The 18,969-nt window shown below is 54.1% G+C and overlaps 5 protein-coding genes across 5 annotated transcripts; 3 read left to right on the top strand and 2 right to left on the bottom strand.

Moving 5' to 3' along the window:
- Positions 1 to 871: 871 nt before the first annotated feature.
- GLRG_03642 (uncharacterized protein) lies at positions 872 to 2,915 on the bottom strand (the record flags this gene model as incomplete). The annotated part of the gene is made up of 3 exons (XM_008094327.1): positions 872 to 2,083; positions 2,134 to 2,440; positions 2,494 to 2,915. 3 exons carry the CDS (start codon positions 2,913 to 2,915, stop codon positions 872 to 874), a joined length of 1,941 nt encoding a protein of 646 aa, XP_008092518.1.
- A 574-nt stretch (positions 2,916 to 3,489) lies between these two features.
- GLRG_03641 (voltage gated chloride channel) lies at positions 3,490 to 6,398 on the top strand (the record flags this gene model as incomplete). Its single annotated transcript, XM_008094326.1, has 6 exons — positions 3,490 to 4,296; positions 4,347 to 4,499; positions 4,550 to 4,664; positions 4,715 to 4,806; positions 4,855 to 5,040; positions 5,088 to 6,398. The coding sequence occupies 6 exons, from the start codon at positions 3,490 to 3,492 to the stop codon at positions 6,396 to 6,398; spliced, it is 2,664 nt and encodes an 887-aa protein (XP_008092517.1).
- A 1,442-nt stretch (positions 6,399 to 7,840) lies between these two features.
- On the bottom strand, positions 7,841 to 8,797 carry GLRG_03640 (uncharacterized protein; the record flags this gene model as incomplete). Its single annotated transcript, XM_008094325.1, has 2 exons — positions 7,841 to 8,635; positions 8,708 to 8,797. The coding sequence occupies 2 exons, from the start codon at positions 8,795 to 8,797 to the stop codon at positions 7,841 to 7,843; spliced, it is 885 nt and encodes a 294-aa protein (XP_008092516.1).
- A 3,432-nt stretch (positions 8,798 to 12,229) lies between these two features.
- GLRG_03639 (uncharacterized protein) lies at positions 12,230 to 12,999 on the top strand (the record flags this gene model as incomplete). Its single annotated transcript, XM_008094324.1, has 2 exons — positions 12,230 to 12,559; positions 12,616 to 12,999. 2 exons carry the CDS (start codon positions 12,230 to 12,232, stop codon positions 12,997 to 12,999), a joined length of 714 nt encoding a protein of 237 aa, XP_008092515.1.
- Positions 13,000 to 15,881: 2,882 nt separating this feature from the next.
- On the top strand, positions 15,882 to 17,112 carry GLRG_03638 (macrophage migration inhibitory factor; the record flags this gene model as incomplete). The annotated part of the gene is made up of 3 exons (XM_008094323.1): positions 15,882 to 16,265; positions 16,320 to 16,715; positions 16,771 to 17,112. The coding sequence occupies 3 exons, from the start codon at positions 15,882 to 15,884 to the stop codon at positions 17,110 to 17,112; spliced, it is 1,122 nt and encodes a 373-aa protein (XP_008092514.1).
- Positions 17,113 to 18,969: the final 1,857 nt, after the last annotated feature.

The raw sequence follows: 18,969 nt of genomic DNA, 5'->3' as shown, positions 1-18,969 counted from the left end.
GTGGTTTTGGGTTGTTTTTTCTCAGTTCCCGAGCACGAGGAGGATACTACCACACAAAATTTGGCAGAACCCTTTCATGCGTATGATAGTGGTCGAACATAGCAGCAGATACCAGAGCATGGCCGGCCTGGGAAACGTCACTCACGATCTGTCGCCAACGTGGAATGGACAGGAAGGGCGCAGGCACAGTCACAGGCCCAGGAAGGGAGAGGGGGTGGATGTAGCAGAGTGAGGCAATACTGGCTTCGCGTAGCGGTATTGTCCGTGCATGTCTATTAGAGCGAAGTTCAGGAAAGGTATCAATTTCCCTGGACAAAGAAAAAAGCGAGCAAATATTGGTTTGCATCTACAACTAGTCGTTACACCGTGATATGGAAAATTGGAGGCCTGCGTGCCGTATGATGAAATTCTTGCCTGGCCCTTGAGCCGGCGAGAACCGTCGGCTCTATGAAGATGATACCAAGTTGAACTGGGTCAGCTGAGTACACCTCGGTCCAGCCAGCGTTGTCGTGCCACACTTCTTCTCCCCTTGGATTGACCTCGCGACTGTATACCAACGTGAGACAGACGCCTTGCCTCCAGCACAATGGATCCTCCGTTTTCAAACTACCTGGCCGAGTCCCATGCCGGTGTTTATTGTGCGTTTATGCCGAGCGGGTAGGGAGGGGTATCGAGCAATCCGAGCTCGGAGAGATTGACAGTGCGTTGAGTCGTCAGATATCCCGCAGGCTTTTCTTGTATTGGGCCCAAGCAAATACCCAGTCCAAGGGGAAGTGCTCTGAGCCCATGATGGCAAGCTGATTGGTACATCACACAAACTTGGATTGCAGCAGATAGCAACGCTAATCTTGGCAGGAAATCATTTCGCGAACTAGCGGAAACTACCTAGGGTTTGCAACACGTCGACCAAAGACTCCCTCAACGTATGGTCTGCGCCGACATGTTTCTCCAGCCGCGCAGCGATGCCGAGGATAGCGCTGGTGGAGTGGATGTATCGCCTCTTCATCCCCTCCGGCGCGCCGACGAGCAGAGCGGTCGTAAGCTGGAGGACCGCAACCTGAGCCTCTTGCACGACGAGCGGCTGCCCGACCTCCGGAGCGTCCCAGGCGGCCACCGAGGTGACGAGATCCATCCACTCCTCCCGCGAACCGGCCTCCTCGCTCTCGACGATGGGCAACAGGATGCGGACGATCTCGATGGCGCGCGCGGCCTCGTTCTCGTCACTTACCGTCGACGTGCGCTGCAGTATGGCTAGAAGGTCCTGGGTTAGAGCGCCCCAGCCGTTGTGCGTGGTGAACTCCTCGAGGCCTGCCTTCTCGACGAGGATACCCTCCAGGCCTACCAGGATCGGGGCGCGGAAGTCGAGTCGTGTCGGGGAACTCGCTTTGTAGAGGTCAATGAGCATATCCATCAAGCCGGCCGCCTCCTTTCTCAAGAGGTCGTTGTCATCCTCGCGAAGCCAGAGCGATAAGGCCCTGATAGCTGCGAGGATCAGGGGGTCCTCATGGATGTTGTCCTTTTTCGACTCCCACGAAATTGTCAGCATCTTGCCCATGGACGTGTCTGTTTCCTTTATCCGCGCATCAGGGTGCAGCCCAAAAGTTCCTGCCACGGATGCATCCCATCTGTCTCGTAAGAACTCAATGGTGAGAGACATGGTTTCCGCAACGACCCGGCGGATCTTGAGCAGAAAGTCTGCGGACATAATCATGTTTGCCGGCGATGACATCTCATCATCAAGGCTCCTCACGAGATATCCAATGAATCGGGTGGTGATATCGAACGATGATCCGAGGCGCTGTGCAATGGCTGGATATGCAGAGTCATTGAGGAGCTCGAGTAGTCGCGGCAGAGTCGCTCTAGTATCGGTGAGAAGTAGGGTAATGAACAGGTACGAAAACGGCTTATCTTCTTTCACGTCGCTGGTGAAGAGAAGCCTCGACGTTTCGGCCGGGTACACCTCGAGCAACGATGCAGCGGCAATGGTGTAGGCATTCCTGGCCTGTGGCGTAGGCCTGCTGGTGAGGAGCTTCTTGATGAAGTCAACAGTCGGTTTGACCCACTTCGGGCTCGACGGGAGGGCCTATTCAAGTGTAAGTCAGCTGCCTGTACCATCTCGAAGAGACAAACTACCTTGGGGTCTGCATTTCGGAGAAATTTGCCGAGGAACTCGAGAAAAGTGACGGCGTCGGTGCCTTTAAAGGTCGAAACAAGGGCCTGCACTGTCCCATCTATCTTCGTCTTCAAGGCAGTCCTATCCTGTACCAGGCTCATGCAGTTGATCCACGAAAACGCGAAAACTTCGAGGGCCGATGAGTTGCTGGGTGCAATCTCGACCAAGGGACTGACATCCTCAACCTCGAGGAAGGACTTGGCGCCTTCTGGGAATGCAACGAGGGTGAGTATCGTCTGAACGATCAGTTTAGACGTCTCCTCCGAGCTTTTTGTGTGTCAATGTTGAAGCTATGTATGTAACGAGTTCCTGCAACGCACCTCTGGAGCAAGCTAGAGACTAGGAGAGGCAACCTCCCGACGAGTCTCTTGTCTCTCTTTGACTGATCCGGCAAGAGCAAGGCGAAGACATGGATTACTGAGACTGCGAGGTCCACCATGTTCTTTGCGTCCTTTTGGGCTGACTGGGTCGAAGACCCTGTCTTCACCAGCCGATCCAAAAACTTTGGAGAGATGGACTCCCATATGCTAACAACGGTACCGGCATCATTACGCAGCTCTTCAGAGTTGTCGAGCAAGGTTTTCAACAAAGCTAAGCCAACTAATCGCGACGTATCGTCTTTGGCTGTCAACATACTCTGGATTTGATCGAGTGATGCGGTTTGCTGGGTTGCCTGGGTCGGGTCAGGCGCTTGCAATGGCGCGTGAGGGTCCGCCGACCCCGATGATACTTCTTCCGACATGCTCTTTAGATGTCGCAGTACGTCCCGGCTGGGGTTCTGATTATGTCCGCTTGATGGTCATGTGAAACGGACGAAATTGTGTGTGAGACGAGCTTCAGCTGTTATCGATTTCTTTTGGATAAACAGCACTTGGGGGGTCCACCAGTTCTCAAGAAAACACTTGCTATATTGGCTGGCTTGGAAACGTTCTTCTCTCTTTTCCCCCAAAAGATCGGAAGAAACGCACGGATTATAGCTTGTCAAAGCCTGGTGCCAAGGCAAGGTTCGAGAAGTCAAGACCGGACGAGATGACGCTGTCGTGAAAAATTGCCCCGTGTAGAAGATACTGGAGACACAGATCGCCCGCACTCCATCAAGACCCCCCTGCTCTTGGCCACTTGCCCCCCACGGCGTCGCATCAGCACCGTATCGGGTCGCAAAGGGGTCCGAGCTCCCACACCGAGTCAGCCACGCGCGGGTTGTCACCGAATAGGTATCCGGTCCGAGATAACAACGTTTCCGTCCATTTAGGAGAACGACAACAGGATGGCCATCATCTGAGGACACTGGGAGTCAACGTCGTCAGATTCGCATCATGGACGGTCGTGTACACAATGATTCGTCCGCCTCATCTTCATCGCGCCCGCTGAACAATGGCAACAACAGCGACCCCACCGACCGCGACGAACTGGACTTTTGGAGCGATGACGAAGACGTTGCCGACGTCCTGATCGAAGACCCGATCCACGACGACCTCGAAGAACCCTTGTCCTTTAAGCGCAAACAGAAGCAAGCTGTTTCATCGGCATCAGGACGCTTCCTATCTGCCTTCACCGGCTCGCGACCAGGCACAGCCTCCCCTCACTCTTCGCCGCGAGCTCGAACGCCGACCCAAGACCCCAACCGATCGCCTCGGAGAGCAGACGTGCACGGTACTGCAAATCAAAGCACAAAAGATGGCGCGCCATTGGATTGGTATGCCGAGGGGCCCGGCAGGAGAGTGCGATATGAGGATTTGACGGCCATCGACTGGATCTTTGAATACACAAAGGAGCGTCAACGTCTGCGCGTCCTCCACTCGAGCGCGCACGGCCTGCTCGGGTTGCTCAAACAACTGCTGGATGCCAGCGAGATCTGGGTCATTCTGATACTAACTGGCATGGCCGTTGGAACTGTTGCCGCTGGCATCGACATCACGACAGACTGGCTTGGTGACCTGAAGACAGGCTACTGCGCGAGCGGCCCGGAAGGCGGCGCGTTCTATTTAAACAAGAATTTCTGCTGCTGGGGCTACCACGAGATTTCCAAGTGCTCTGGCTGGACACCCTGGGCCCAGGCCTTAGGAATTTCGTCGGCTGTGGGTAAATGGTTCATAGAGTACTTTTTCTTCCTCATTTTTTCGGTAAGGGTTGCGCTCCCATTGCTTACCGTCACGAGCTGATTCTTCTGAAGGTTTGTCTGGCATCAGCAGCAGCGGTTTTAGTTAAGGAGTATGCGATATATGCCAAGCATAGCGGTATACCCGAGATCAAGACGGTGCTAGGTGGCTTCGTCATCCGCAGGTTTCTTGGCAGCTGGACTCTGATCACAAAGTCGCTGGGTCTGGTATGTTGTTGTAGCCCTCACCACATGGTCAGATTGGCTGACCGTCCTAGTGCCTTGCTGTTGGATCTGGCATGTGGCTGGGCAAAGAGGGACCTCTGGTACACGTTGCGTGCTGCTGTGCCAATCTATTTATCAAGCTCTTCTCGAACATCAATGACAACGAGGGTAAGCAGGCCTCACAGGCCACTACACGTACATCACTAACATGGCCATAGCCCGGAAGAGAGAGGTGTTGTCTGCGGCAGCCGCCTCCGGTATCTCTGTTGCCTTTGGATCTCCAATCGGAGGTGTCTTGTTCAGTCTCGAAGTGTGTAGCGTCGATGTTCCTCGATAACTTGGGCTAATTGGTTCTCAGCAACTTTCTTACTATTTCCCCGACAAAACCATGTGGCAAAGTTTCGTCTGTGCCATGACGGCAGCCGTGGTTCTCCAGGCGTTTGACCCCTTCCGAACCGGTCAGCTTGTTATGTATCAAGTCAAGTTCAGCACCAGCTGGCATGGCTTCGAGCTAATCCCCTTCATCCTGCTCGGCATTCTGGGTGTAAGTAGCTTTCACCTTCTGCACAAATGTCGCTAACGACATGACAGGGAATCTACGGCGGGCTCTTCATCAAAGCCAACATGGCCGTAGCTCGATGGAAGAAGAACACGCCGTGGCTACCAGGACCGATCACTCAGGTCGCAGCAATTGCCCTTCTCACGGCACTCATCAACTACCCGAACCATTATATGAAGTTTCAAACTTCAGAGCTTGTGTCGAACTTGTTCGTCGAATGCTCCAAGTATGTCGACGACGAGATCGGTCTCTGTAAGACAGGGGCTGCATCGACACCGACCATTGTGCTTTTGATTTTCGGGGCTATTCTCGGGTTCTTCTTGGCCACCGTTACCTTTGGCCTTCAGCTGCCCGCAGGAATTATTCTGCCTTCGATGGCCATCGGTGCACTCACTGGCCGGGCGGTGGGTATCATCATGGAGATTTGGGTCACAAACCACCCTGCGTTTTTCGCATTTGCTGCCTGCGAACCGGACGTCCCATGTGTGACTCCTGGGACGTATGCTATCATTGGGGCAGCGGCTACTCTCGCCGGAGTCACTCGCATGACGGTTTCGATCGTGGTTATCATGTTCGAGCTGACCGGAGCCTTAACATACGTTCTTCCCATCATGATTGCCGTCATGATCTCGAAATGGGTAGGGGACGCGTTTTCACGCAAGGGCATTTACGAGGCCTGGATTCACTTCAATAAGTACCCGTTCCTGGACAATAGCGAGGAAATGGTCATACCAGACATCCCCGCCTCCCAGATTATGACTCGTATCGAGGATCTGGTCGTGCTTACAGCTACGGGCCACACTATTGGCAGTCTCCAGAACATTCTCAACACGCACCCTTACCGGGGCTTTCCCGTTATTTCGGACCCGCGCGAAGCTCTGCTGCTGGGCTACATATCACGAGCAGAGCTCAGCTACAACTTGCAGATGTGCTCTCAGCCACCGAGGTCGCTTCCGCCGGAGACGGAAGCTTTCTTCTCTCATCAGCCCCTTGCGGACCCGCGTACCACGCTCGACCTCCGGCCGTGGATGGACCAGACGCCCATCACCATGGCGTCACGCTCCAATTTGCACTTGGCTGTGAATTACTTCCAGAAGCTCGGCCTGCGGTACGTTCTATTTAGCGACCGCGGTGCCCTGCAGGGTCTCTTGACGAAGAAGGATGTTTGGTACGTGCTCAACGGGGCGGACGAGACGCGTCAGAGCAGCGGGCTGTCGAGAGATATGGGCGTCGAGACCGGCCTCACTAGAGAAGACGCTGGCGGCGAACAGAGAGGCCTGCTAAGGGGCGACGGTCACGAGGAGAGGATCAGTCCAGCAAACGACCAGGAACCGATATTATAAGATAGAGCATAACCTCAGGACAGTGTACGGTTTTTACTTAGACGCAAACGCAACCTCGTTACGACTCGACGGCCCTTGACACTTTTTGCATCCGGGATTGCGGCGACCTCAAGAGGGCTTGCTACGAACAGCATGCTTCAGCGATGCGATTCAAAGGCGAAGTTTGCCGTGTTTCTGTATAACGGCATACTTCATTCTCCTATGGCAGGACTGGGCGGTACCATAACCAAAGCAGAGTCATCACGCCAAATCCCACATACTTCCCAAGGTATATTCTCGAGGGAAAGGACCCATCATCCGTCCCTGGGCTCCTTATGGTAGGCCGTAGAGTCTGGCCCGTGGGATTTGTGATACCCCACTGCTACGATTGTTGCAACGCCGTAGCGCTGTCGTGGAGAGTCCGGAGACAGAGTGCAGCAGATAAAGACAGCCATGATTTCTTACACACCTCCGATATGGGATCTTTTCCACCGGTCTGCCGAAAGGGGTCGACAAACAGTGCGTCATGGAGGCGTTGTAGGTATAGCGAGATGGTTTAATAAGGTAGTTACAAGTAGACCAGCGAGCCAAGCATCGGGTTTATAGCACCTTTCTATCTCAAAAGGTGCTCTTGACCTCTATAGTTAAGATCAAACTCTGACCGTCAAAATCAATAGGGCGGTTAGATACCAGGATACCTTGATGGTGTTGTTTCTCATAGAAACCTGATATTGAATATCAGGCATGATACCTATACTGCGTTTTCCCAACTACGTTAGACCACTGTCTTGTACTTGTGCTACCTTGAGGAACCGCCTTGTTCGTAGGGTGCGATAAGTGTCCCTTGCGGTTAGGCTCAACCGTGACGACAAACCTCTTGCGAGAGTGTAGCATCATGTGTAAGGGCGGCTGGCGATAATACACAGGACGACGATAGGGGACGACGCATACAGCCAGAGTCAAGGATATGCGACAAGGTTTCAAAAGAAGCCGCGACACAATGCTCAAGTCGACCCAGGTCTTCATCGAGCTGATTACCGTTACCGATGAAGCAGGGATATCGTTCCTGGTGCTTAATTGACTGGTTAGTTTCAGCACTGTTTTCGTTACACAGATTCGGGATCAAAAGCAATGTCTCCCTGTTGCGTCAAATCGAGGGGACCTAGACACAAGTGACGCGGAGCATTGGCAGTTAGATTGGGATAGCGCGAAGCAGACCGTCTTCTGTGTGCACCAGGATGTCTTCCATATGATATGTTGGGCCGACTGCTCGCCTTGTATCAAACACGGTGCACATAACCCATATAGCTTATAAATGCCCGTTGTTAAAACTCCCACATTCCACATATCCTCCCAACGCCGATGTATCCCAAGGGTATCTTTGAAATGCAAATTGACCAGCCCATTGCGTCGTAACCAAAGCCTACGCACGCGGAAACCACCCTATTCTAGCCGCCAAGGAGTCAGGCGCCGGCATTGTATCGCTTTTGCACAGAACAGGGAACAGAGCAGCCCGAGATGTGATCCGGTATCGATGGGACGAGTCCCGTCCTTTCCGACGTCCACGAGCGTGCCGTCCCCAGCGCCATTATGCACCAGCGCGGCGGCTTCCAATCCGGGAAGATGTCGCAAACGGCCGCCATGGCGGCCTTCACCTGCCTCGCCATCCGCTCCTCCAGCATGCTGTTTTGGTTCGCCGGCACCAGCTTGACTTGGTCATCGTAGACGGGGTTCTCGTCGCAGGGCACGAACACAAGCCGCTCGAGACGCGGCATGCGTAGGCGGACGTGCTTGAGGACCTCGGCCGTCAGGTTCGCGGCGCTCATGGACTGGTACACCCCGTCTATCCAGAAGATGGAGTCATTGATGGCGAGGTGGCGCACGCCGGCGAGGTCCGTCGGGTCGCACAGGGACATGACGGTGAAGAACTGGGCACTGGAGGCCATGTACCCGTCGCGTGCGCCAAAGTAGAGGACGTCGTGTGCGTTGTCGAAGAAGATCTGGCCCGGGTTGCGCGTCATGCCGAAGCTCAGGCGGTACGAGGCCAGGGCCTCGTGTCGGGATTCCCGACAGACGTGGAGGTTGACGGGGATGGCGGCGTACGAGGTGCACCCGCTCGTCGAGGACCGCGGGATCTCGGCAGACGAGGCGAAGGTGAGGGACTTGGCGCCGCACCTGATGGGGACAATCCGCGGCGGTGGGAGGTTGAAGCTCCAAATTTTGAGGCGGAGCTCCACAGGCAGTGTGGGGAAGAGATGCTGTTATGGCTTCGGTCAACTGGGGCTAGTCGCAGAATGGACTATATGGGAGATCGACTGAGCTAGACGTACGAAGTTGCGCAAGGTCCGAGGTGGTACAGCCTGCGCGGCGCCGTCATCCGTTTGTCTGCTCGGTACGGGAGTCGTCGTGATGGGCGACATGGTCTGTAGGCTCGGGGAGGCGGCGCAAGACTGGTGGTCTGCGACGCCGAGTTGATCGGTGTGAAAGGGGGTCCGGAGCGAATGATGTGTTATCGGACCAGTGCGGAGCACAAAATGATGGGAGTCGGGGAGGGGGGTTGGCAAGTATGAGTAGTTATATCGCCGCGACGTCGCGGCTCCCGGCGCCATCCCAGGCAAATGACGACAAAGAATGAAGGATATGCCTGCTAACCCGCATCCCGCAACCACCCCGTCCCTCCAGGGCGATCCGAGACATCATTAGACTTCTTTGACAAATACACAGCCCCGGGCTCTTATTCCACAGCCAGGCCGCCGGGTAGCCAAAGATTTTCTGCACAGCTGTAGGAGGTATACAGTATGTCGTGAATCATGACTACGGCTCTGGCGGCCACACCCTCCCCCCCTTGTTCGATGCATGCTTGTGTCAGGGAAGAAAGTGTGGCGGCCTAGAGCCCGAGGCCTTGGGTCGGGGCGACCGGGGGAAACTAATGTTTGTCGGAAGCTGACTGCCACTTTCTCCACTTCGGATTAGACGGCCTTCAGCGTCAGTATGCTCGAGAGTGGCATGCCGGATTCAAGGGAGGACGAGTGTCAGTATGCAGAACAAAGCTCAAAGTTGCAGAAGTGTCGATCATGGGCTCAGGCTCCTAACCACTCGTGAGTGGCTGTCGAGACTCCCTGTAATGGTGTTGGAGACAGGCAACGTTGGAACCAGGCTCTCTTAGAGAGAGAGAGAGCAGAACATACCTCTATGGTCAGTGCAAGAGAACGGGGGGGCCCATCAATGCCGAGACCGTTCGGTCTGTTTATCCGAGGGGCGCTGATCTGCGGAAGTGATGAGGGGACAATTTCTCCAGGCATACGGGAAGGAGTTGAGGATAGGCATTGATAGGCATGCTGGAGCGGGGAGACGTGATGAAATTGTCAAATCAATACCTTTTTTGGTCTCCCGGATGTCAAGAAGCGAGCCTGCAAAGCTGACCCGGCCGTAAGATAGATACATAGAGGGGTGATAGGTGTCTGGTTGGTTCCAGAGAGTCGGGCTGAACCAGGGGGGTCAGGGGGGGTGGGCGCTGCAAGCTGCTCATGACCGTCTGTGCGTTGGACCGGGGCCTCTCTGATTTAACCACTAGGTTCGGGTGGCTCTTTGGCGTCGTATCCCTAGCTGGGCTGTGGACAGCCTCAGCTGAAGTCTGAGTACGTACTTACCCGACTCTTACAGAGGTCGTAGGAACCTTGACACTGCGGCTAAGAACCCTCCACCTAACTAATCCCCCCCCCCCCCCAATCGCAACGCGGCTTCTTGCAGAGGCGCAAGACATCGATATTCTTTTGCCCCCCTTACAAGGACATGAATATCCGGGGGACCCAAATGCGATGGGTTGTGATATGTGCAACTAGACTCAGCCCGAGCATCTGGGACACTCAGCTCGGGGAAATGGATCTGGTAGCCGTAGCACAGTGAATATCCATGCGGCCAGTACGAAAGCTTGAGTGAGACCATCAACCTGTCACTTGTTCACTTGGTGGCAAAACTATCGGCCTCAGTCTTCGGCTGCCGGTTTCCGAGAACTGCTACATGCCTGGCGGACACTATTGTCATCGCCAACAATCTTGGAACACCGTCGGTGTCCATTCGCCTAGGTATGCTGAGCATGGCTTGGCAGACATGCCACAACTGGTGGACGTTGAAGGTCAAACCACTAACTCCTTGATTTTCTGGCGATCCTTTCGAGTCGGCAGGGTCGGCTGCCCCTACTCTGTTTATTTATCTGGACGCTAAGGCTCCATATTACCTAAACCTCTAGCATGGTAAGCAGGACTCTTTGACGTGGAGCAGTCGGCCCTACCCGACGGGTACCGATGTTTCTTTTGATAGAAACCAAGGAACAGCAGGCCAACCAAGTCACTGGGTGGTGATGGAGACTGGCCGAAAGGGAGACCCTATCAGCCCTGCCGGGTAGCCGAATCCATCTGAACGTCTCGGTAGACTTCGTGTCTGATTGGACAGGCCCGTTTATTGAGTGAGGCCTCAAGGTTTTGATGGTTCTTAGTATCGGACACCAAAGCTGGCTACACGCCATTACTACGTAGCAGCCTTAATCTGCAGGCCTGCCACAAGTGCTGTGGTTGAGGGCGGCCATTACTTTTTTTCACCCAAGTGCTAGATCACCTTCCCCATTGAACAAGGGGGTCTGATCCCCTGTCGCTTCCGACGTCCTCAGTGTTGTGGAATCGTACTTGTCGGTCTAGGAAGGCAAAGAGTCATTGGCTGCGCGTATGCCGCATGTCGCAGTTCAGCTATGAGGCACGCTCATCGAGACGGAGACTCGTCAATTCAGCCCTCACCGTTCGGAACATTCGGAAGTAAAATTTGGCGAACCACATCGCTGTGACTATCACTTACCATGTCTCATTCAGTCTCCGTGCCCGTATGGTAGCGATTCCCGTGTCCGTACGTATCGCATTTGCTTGGGGTGCTAGGATGGCGAGAATCTGTTTGAGAAACAGGGAAAGCTAGTTGCGCGAGCCTCATACAGGCGGATAGGTAATAGATTGTAGATATACAGGTGCAATAGTTGAAGCTAGAGGAGTGTAAAAGTCGGGCAGGTCATGCTAACAGCTGTCCGGTTGGATTCACCAAGTGTTGTTGGCATCAAAGCCAAGTCTGAAATCACGTGCTCTCCAGTCATAGAACAAGCTTACGGTAGTACGATGTAAACTTAAAGTGCCAACTGGGCTCTTGCCGGGATCTTCCTTCCACCCCCCATCACCACGCTTTCCGTTTGGCGTGAGCTCGACAGCGGCAAATGAGGAACATGATTAGGTATCAAGCGTCTTGTTGACTTGCAGCGGCCCTCCATTGGCGACCGTTTCCTTGGCTGGCGAGTGAGCGTTCATGGTCTGGTCTGATCTGTTTAAGGGCTAATCGCGCCGGCTCATTGGTCTTGTAAATGGCCTACTGCTTCTAAGCGCCGGGGACGACCACCACCACGACCAGCATCTGCGGGCCCCTGACCAATCTGAAGCCTGCCGACTCTCCAGGACCCCCGCCAACCTCCAACCTCAGGACTCCGAGATGTCGCAAGCGCGGCTATCTTGCATTGGGCGCAACGCTCGTCACGGTAAATTTAGATATACGTTTCCTTCCCCGGACATGGGCAAGATTACGTGCCGCCTCTAGGCCCGGCACCCGGCGCGTATCTCTATGTTGTTTCCTGTATTTGTACGCTCCAGAGTCGTCGCCTTTTCGTAAGTTTGCGATGCAGGAAACCAATACGCAGTAAAGAATCCGTTCTCTCTTCTCTTTCCTAGGTCCTTTCCTTTCACTGGAAACACTTTTTTTTCGCATTCGCCGTTATCTTCTATTTCGTAATCGAACAAGACCGCAGTCTCCTTGCCCTAGCCGTCATGTCTTCCGAACCTAAAAACGTCTCCCGCACCTCAGACTTTGAGATCGATGTCGAGGAAATTCACATCTCATCTCAAACACGCGTCCTAAAAGCCGTCGACTCTGCAAGGGTCGGCCTGACCGCTCTGGCTCTTCTTGCCAGCATCACGGTTCTCGGCGTCTCGGCAGATGCCCTGGCAGTCTACGATGCTACCCATGTGCCCGCCGACTACTTGCTCCCGTTGTGGCCAGACGCCTTCGACCTACGCCCAACAGTAGCTCTGGTTGTGGGGAGCTCGATTATCACCATTACCAACATGGTCTCTCTGCTCTTCAGCCGAGTTCAAGCAGTTAGTCAAGAGCTCATTCGAGTCTGTATGCCGTGCCCTAGACTAACACCAACTAGCTGCGTGGCCAAACTCTCATTCACAACTCGCTGGTAGCGGCGGCCCCCGTAGTGGGGCTGACTGCATCGATCATCGCTATGTCCTTCTTTTATAGCATCAACGCATCGACCACTGTCGACACCCTTCAGAGCTGGAGCTGCCGGTGGTCTTCGGTTGTGATGATGACACGGCCGCACTTTGGCACTCTTTGCAAACAGAGCAAGGCGGGCCTTTACCTGTCCGTTTTGCTAATCCCAGTCGAGGCCATCATCTTGGGAGCTGGTGCATACCAGATGATCCTCCAAAAGAACGTAAGCAGGTCCAGCAAGGTGGTTGAACAACAGCGCAAGTCTGGAAGCCCTGTGCCGTCGTCAGTCCGCGATATCGAAGGAGGGCAGCACTGATGAGAGCGGCCTGGAACTTGTAAGGGATCGGGAGACGTATATGTCGTTCAGTTGGCGTCTGCTGGGCGGATCGAGCCAAGACAGCGACGCCGGAAACGGACATTGAGCTCTCACTGGAATGGGAGTCATCAGGAAATGTAGGGTCTGAACGGCCTCATGCCTGTCGCATCTTTATACCGCGTATGTATTCGTACCTTTTAATGTAGGATTTTTATCACCGTAGAGAGGTAGCGGCGACACCATTGGGTGGATGGTGATGTCGCTGTCCGTCCAGAATCTGTTTGTTTTCACCATATGACACCGTCATCGCTCAGCCAGATGTGGCTCGCACCAGACACCGGATCCGGCTTCCATAGAGGCCTAAACACAGCGAGGCATGCGCCTACTCATAGTATCGTAGCTGCGCAAGCGACCACTCGAGTCTCCGCTGACACGGGTGCACCTAAGAAAGCGAATTAGTGAATTCAGCGGCTCTCGATCTTGGCTGCTTGCGGAGAGGGCTGTGGTGGATCTAGGTCCCGGGAAGGGTGTAGATCATCTCAAAATCGAGAAACTTTATGTAGCACTTCTATTACCAACTTGTTGACGTGGTCCTGAGCAACTCGAAATTCCATCCAACTCAGTCGGTAACACGGACGCTTTTGGCCACCTTCCGGTTCATTAAGTATTGGCCGATGGTTATAGCGTTGGCGTTGGGCACAGGATGTAATCGAGTCTCAGAGTCAATCAACTGTTCACTGGACCGGTGCGGATACGAAAGCGATGATTGAAAGTTCAACTAGGTGGCCACCTTGAGAGGACCGGACCCCTGATAAGCCATCTATCTCCAAGGATATTATGGTGAGCTGCGCCAAGCGCATCCTCCAATCGCCAAGTTCAGAGGAACGCCTTCAAGCCGCTAGAGGTCAGCACAGAGGCCCCGCGAGCTAAAGCGCCAATACAGATGTGCCGCTAGTGACTCTTCAGGGCTTGCCAAGTACCTACCTAGGTAGATGTAGATAGCTGCGAGTGCCAGGGGCAAATTTCGACCCGGATTGATTGGCCTGGATACCAGGAGGCGAACACCGCTCTGACCCCCTCAGGAGACTGGGCCTTGTACTCCGTAGATATTCTGCCTTTTCTTCTGTAGCGCACTCTACGTGAAGCCATCATCTGGTAATTAGTGTACTCACGTACCCTGCCTGCCTGCTTTATCTGGCCCACAGCCGGATGGCTTCACATTTCCCATGCTCGAACTGCCCGGAAACATGGGCATCCCGTCCCATCTTTGCCTACTCCGTCGCTGCATGAACTCTCGGCCCGACACCCGTACGACCGTCTCCAGTATAATCATCACCTCCGTCATTTTCTTTAGCGACCACTCCGACTCTTGTCGAGACGGCGCAAGCAGATGTGGCACCGCGCCAGAATAGAGTGGGCACGAACTGGCATACCGGTATCAGTATTTACCTTTGCCAGAGACTAAAGGGTTCCGGGAGCACACGTGAACCCAAGCAAACAATTTTCTTCTGCCAGCATCACCGGGGCGTAACACCGTCCATAATGCGGCTAGCCGAGCAGCTACCTGCAGCGTGCCGTGCGGCCTTGTCCATCTCCTCTCCCCTCTCCAGTCTGATATCTCAGGCACCACTGAGGGTTACCGCAAGCCGAGTCGGGCTGGCCCGCATGCCAGAGCTGTCTTGGGGCTTAGGACCCTGTCGTCTGGTCTTTAAGCTACATATCATGGGCCATGTCTTTCAATACATGCCTGCCCTGGCACTGGCGGCTGCGGAAGGGTACGGAATCCAGGCAATCTCTTTTGCTGCGGACATGCGACGTGGCAAATGAGGGATGAAGTGAAAACATGGCAAAGTGATGGCAAGGTTAAGGCAAGATGTGAATGAAGACAAAAGGGGATGATTGCGGGTTTGCTCATGTCGTGTGCCACACCTTCGACCAGAGAGAACCCATGGCTACAATAAACTGAGAATGCCGGGGACAGGCACACAGCCCAGGTGCAGACTATGCCTCGAGAAGTTGGTAAAGAAGACGCGGGCTCGGGACAGCTTCGTCCAGTCCAGTCCGGTCCAGCCCACATTCTTTCTCCATCTTTTCTCCTTCCGTTCGTTCTGATCGACCAGTCTCTCAACGAAACTGCGCTCGTCGAGCGGGAAGAAAGGCGCGGTGTTCGCATGTGGCCTTGGCTCCTTCCGTTTTCAACCATCCCCTTGCGTTGCTGGTGGCCAAGCGCATTTGCACCGATTCCCGCCCAGCGACTCGCGTCCTTGTAGGCCCTTGGACTGGCAACCAGCTGCTAGCATGGGCCATACTCGGCTCATATAATAGTCACTCGTGTCACCAATCCATCGAGACTGGCTAATGCTCTTTCGTGCAGCTCTCTTATTCACGTCGAGCCCTTGGAACTACACCAGCTCCCGCCCAGTCCACTCCGTCTCGTTGCCAAACATTGGAAGATTGGCAGGCCGGCGTCTTCTTGGCAAGACCTCTGAATAGCTAAAACGTACGTACGCCTTCTTCACACTTTTGGGGGGTCTATTTTCTTTCATAAACCTTGGGAGGCCCGAGTACTAGAAACTCCGTGCGTCGGAGCGCACGACCTATCTACAGTCCATTCATGACAGCTTAACGTACTGCGCCAAGTACAAGGGGTCTCTAATCAACGGGGCTGCGTTAAGTTGCTGCTCTCACTCGGTGATTGCGGTTGGAGTCTTTTTTTCGTTGTGTGTCAGGCTAAGGGGGTTCTGCGCGGATCTGGAGACTAACACGGCCGCTGCTAGTAAAACCACCATTCCCAAACAATCACTTCTGATACAACTATCCCAACTCCTAGCACCGTCGAAATCGCCTTTATCTCGTCTTCGGCCTCGGACGCTGTCGCAGACATGGCTGATCCCATTTCTCCGCCTTCTTCTCCCTTGAAGGAGTCCAACACGACCTCCTCCAGCACCACCAGTGACAAGCCCTCGTCCCATCCACCGGTTACCGCCCAAAACAAACTTACTTTTGCTGAACGAAAGATGAACCGTCGCCCTTCAACTGCTCCCACCCCCATAATCGAGGGGGATCGTGGTCTGACGAGAGACGTGCACCGCTCTCTCCCAGGCGACCCTCGCAACAACCGAAAGTCCAAGACACCTGCCGATTTGGCGAAGCGTAGGAGCTCTTACTATGAAGAGGCATTCCAATACGACAGAGAGTCCAACTTGAGTAAGGACCGAGTCCTCAACGAGGCCGTCGTGATGACCGACTTGCGCACCAATGTGATTGTACGCTGTAGCACTCCAGCCACAGCTTGCAGCCGAGGCTAACTCCCCGCGCAGATCAACGACGAGTTCAGCTTCATCACAGACTTTTCTTACCAGCTATCGGTCAGATATCAGCGACCGGTGTCTTCGATCGTGGTCAACTTGCAACATGGGGCTTGCATGCTATTTGGAGGCACCTTCGAGCCAGCGTATACGATGTCTATCCATGCACTTCCCCTTGAGGTTGGCATAGCCAAGAACAAGAGGAACTCGGCTTTGCTACAGAAGCATCTTCAAGAAGCCCTTGGCGTCCCGCCAGCTCGTGGGTACGTCAAGTTCGTCGAGGTGCCTGCTGATTGCATGGCTATCAACGGCAAGACCACTGCCTCTCAGATTTCCGAGGTAACTGGCGAAGACGAGGAGACTATTGCTGAACGCCGCGCTCGCAACCGCAAGAGTCTCGGCACCAAGGTAGTCCACGCTGAGGAGCATCTTGAGAGAAATTGTAGTACTGACGGCGTCCCAGTCCATGTCGGCATTGCGTCACGGATCCATTGTCGGAACTAAGAGGGGTTCAGTATTCGACTTCCGTAGGGAATCTGTCGCCTCTCCACGAAAGGATGCTGCTCAGCAGGAGCTCACTCCTCCGCATAGCGCCACGGATGCGCCCCTCGTCCCCCCTATTCCCGAGACCTACGCCGTCAACAGCACCTCCAGCGAGAAGGATACACCTTTCAAGGAAGTTGAGAAGGCTCCCACCAATACCTACGGGGAGTATATGAAGAAGAGCAAACCGACCAAGCGCAAGGGCAACTTCGTCTCGTCGCTATTTTCTCGTTCCCCTAGGAACGACGCCATACAACTGTAAACAGTACTTTACCATCCAGCTTCCTAGACGTATGTCTTTTGTATCACGCTCGCTATTTGGCTTTGTAACAGTGGTCAAACTGGAACTTGAGAGACTGTAGGGAACCAAAACGCTGGACTGGTTGAACGGGAGATGGAGTTATGCATAATCGCCCGCCTATGCGGCTAGGAGCCAATGTCTAGGGGCGCTATTCCTCTTGTAATTATATCTGGACTCTCCAATACTGGAGGTATGGCTGTTCGGGAAGACTGATATTTGCAGCCACCTCGGCCAGATCCAATTATGCCATTAAGCTGTCTGGCATTGATAAATTCAATGCTCGTTGTCCTATTTGGTATCGATGGTGATGGTGCGGTAATTTGCTTGCATCGAGAACCCTTGGGGGCGGGTTACTATATGGCGCTGGCACTACTCCGTACAAATCATGAAAAGAAAGGAATCAAGCATGTCTCAGTCAATTTTTGAAATGTGGCAAGGGTAAGAGTCTCAAGGGTGTGGTGACAAGCGCTGTGAGGCTGGGCTGGGGTGGACCGTGGACAAGCGAGACGAACTCGCTTAATTAAAATGGGGCTTTCGCAGGGGGATGTCCAAATTCTCCTTATCTTATCGCACTGTATCGTCATTGTTCCTCCATGCCAATTACCAATTGCTTCAACCCCCGTCGCATGTCTTGTCGTTCCACTCCGATCCGCAATACGGCCTCCTCCACATTGGCACTGTGATAAGCTGGAACTTAACGTCAGCACGACTAACCGGCAGACGCAAGCTCAGTGCATAGCCTGTTACTCTCTTTCTTTCTCGTTCATCGTCGGAGGGCTGGAAGGGTTTCGAAACACATTGCGATACTTGTTGTTTGCCGGCGGCTTCAAAGAGCCGGAGTCCTCTTGCTCGTCGCTGCTGCGGGTCAAGGAGACGGACAACCGACTTCGGCGGCTTCTGGGCAGGCGCAGCGAACACGAGGAGCGCTTCAGTCACAGCAACAAGAAGCGGACGGAGGAGGAATCCCTGCGCGGAAGATGGAGGTGAGATTTTGACTTTTGCTTCTGTCTTCAATTCTTTTCTTTCTTTCTTAGTCCCTCATCACTCTTGAGCCGCCGCGTTCTCTTCATCTTTTTTTCTGCGCATTACATCGTCCAAGAGGGTACAAGACGAGAGCCTTTCGGCCTACATCAGTTCTTGTATGAGACCGTTTCCGAACCAGAAACGCCAGGCCAACCTCGGTTTCCTCAGCCTGACTGAGTAAGCAAGCATCAACTACGCCTGTCGGCCAAACACATACACCGCCGTTGATGCGGCTCGAAACACCTCTTGGGACATCGCCAGCTTGCATAGTCCGGCAACATCCTGTGTCACACTCGCAGTCATAGCTAGGGTTCATCCAACTACAGCTCGGTTTGGCCGGTTCGTCCGCCCCTATCCAGGGTCGAGTCATAGTTCCCGGGCGATGAAGTGGGAGGCTGAGCCACGGTGTCATGGATAATGCGTTGTCTGTACGACGGTGAGATCCGCAGAAGAAAGAAGAGCTTGCCCAGTTTTGCCTCAAAGCCGACGCAGGGACTTCCTCCCAGCCGTTGCGCGAGCGGTTTGCGACAAGCTACGGGTTTCCCCTTGTTAAGATGCGCAGGCCTGCCGCCAGATTTCCTCATCCTGCGCGTATCCGTTGGAGGCGGTCGTATTCGACCGAAATTGTGCCAAGGCAGTTATTCTGGCGACAACTTTCGAGGTACTGCAAGCGAGTAGATGACGGCGTTCCTGTCATAGTGTCTGGACAGACATGTTCAGGAGAACGATCCTGCAGGTCTGGGGGCCTCCGGACTTTTTTCGCCCTGGACCATGGTCCGCCTTGAGACCTGTCCG

This window comes from Colletotrichum graminicola (genome assembly GCF_000149035.1).
Source record: "Colletotrichum graminicola M1.001 genomic scaffold supercont1.11, whole genome shotgun sequence".
NCBI classification, from domain to species: domain Eukaryota; kingdom Fungi; phylum Ascomycota; class Sordariomycetes; order Glomerellales; family Glomerellaceae; genus Colletotrichum; species Colletotrichum graminicola.
Note: the sequence above shows the minus strand (reverse complement) of the source record. Positions and strands in the feature narration are given on the sequence as shown.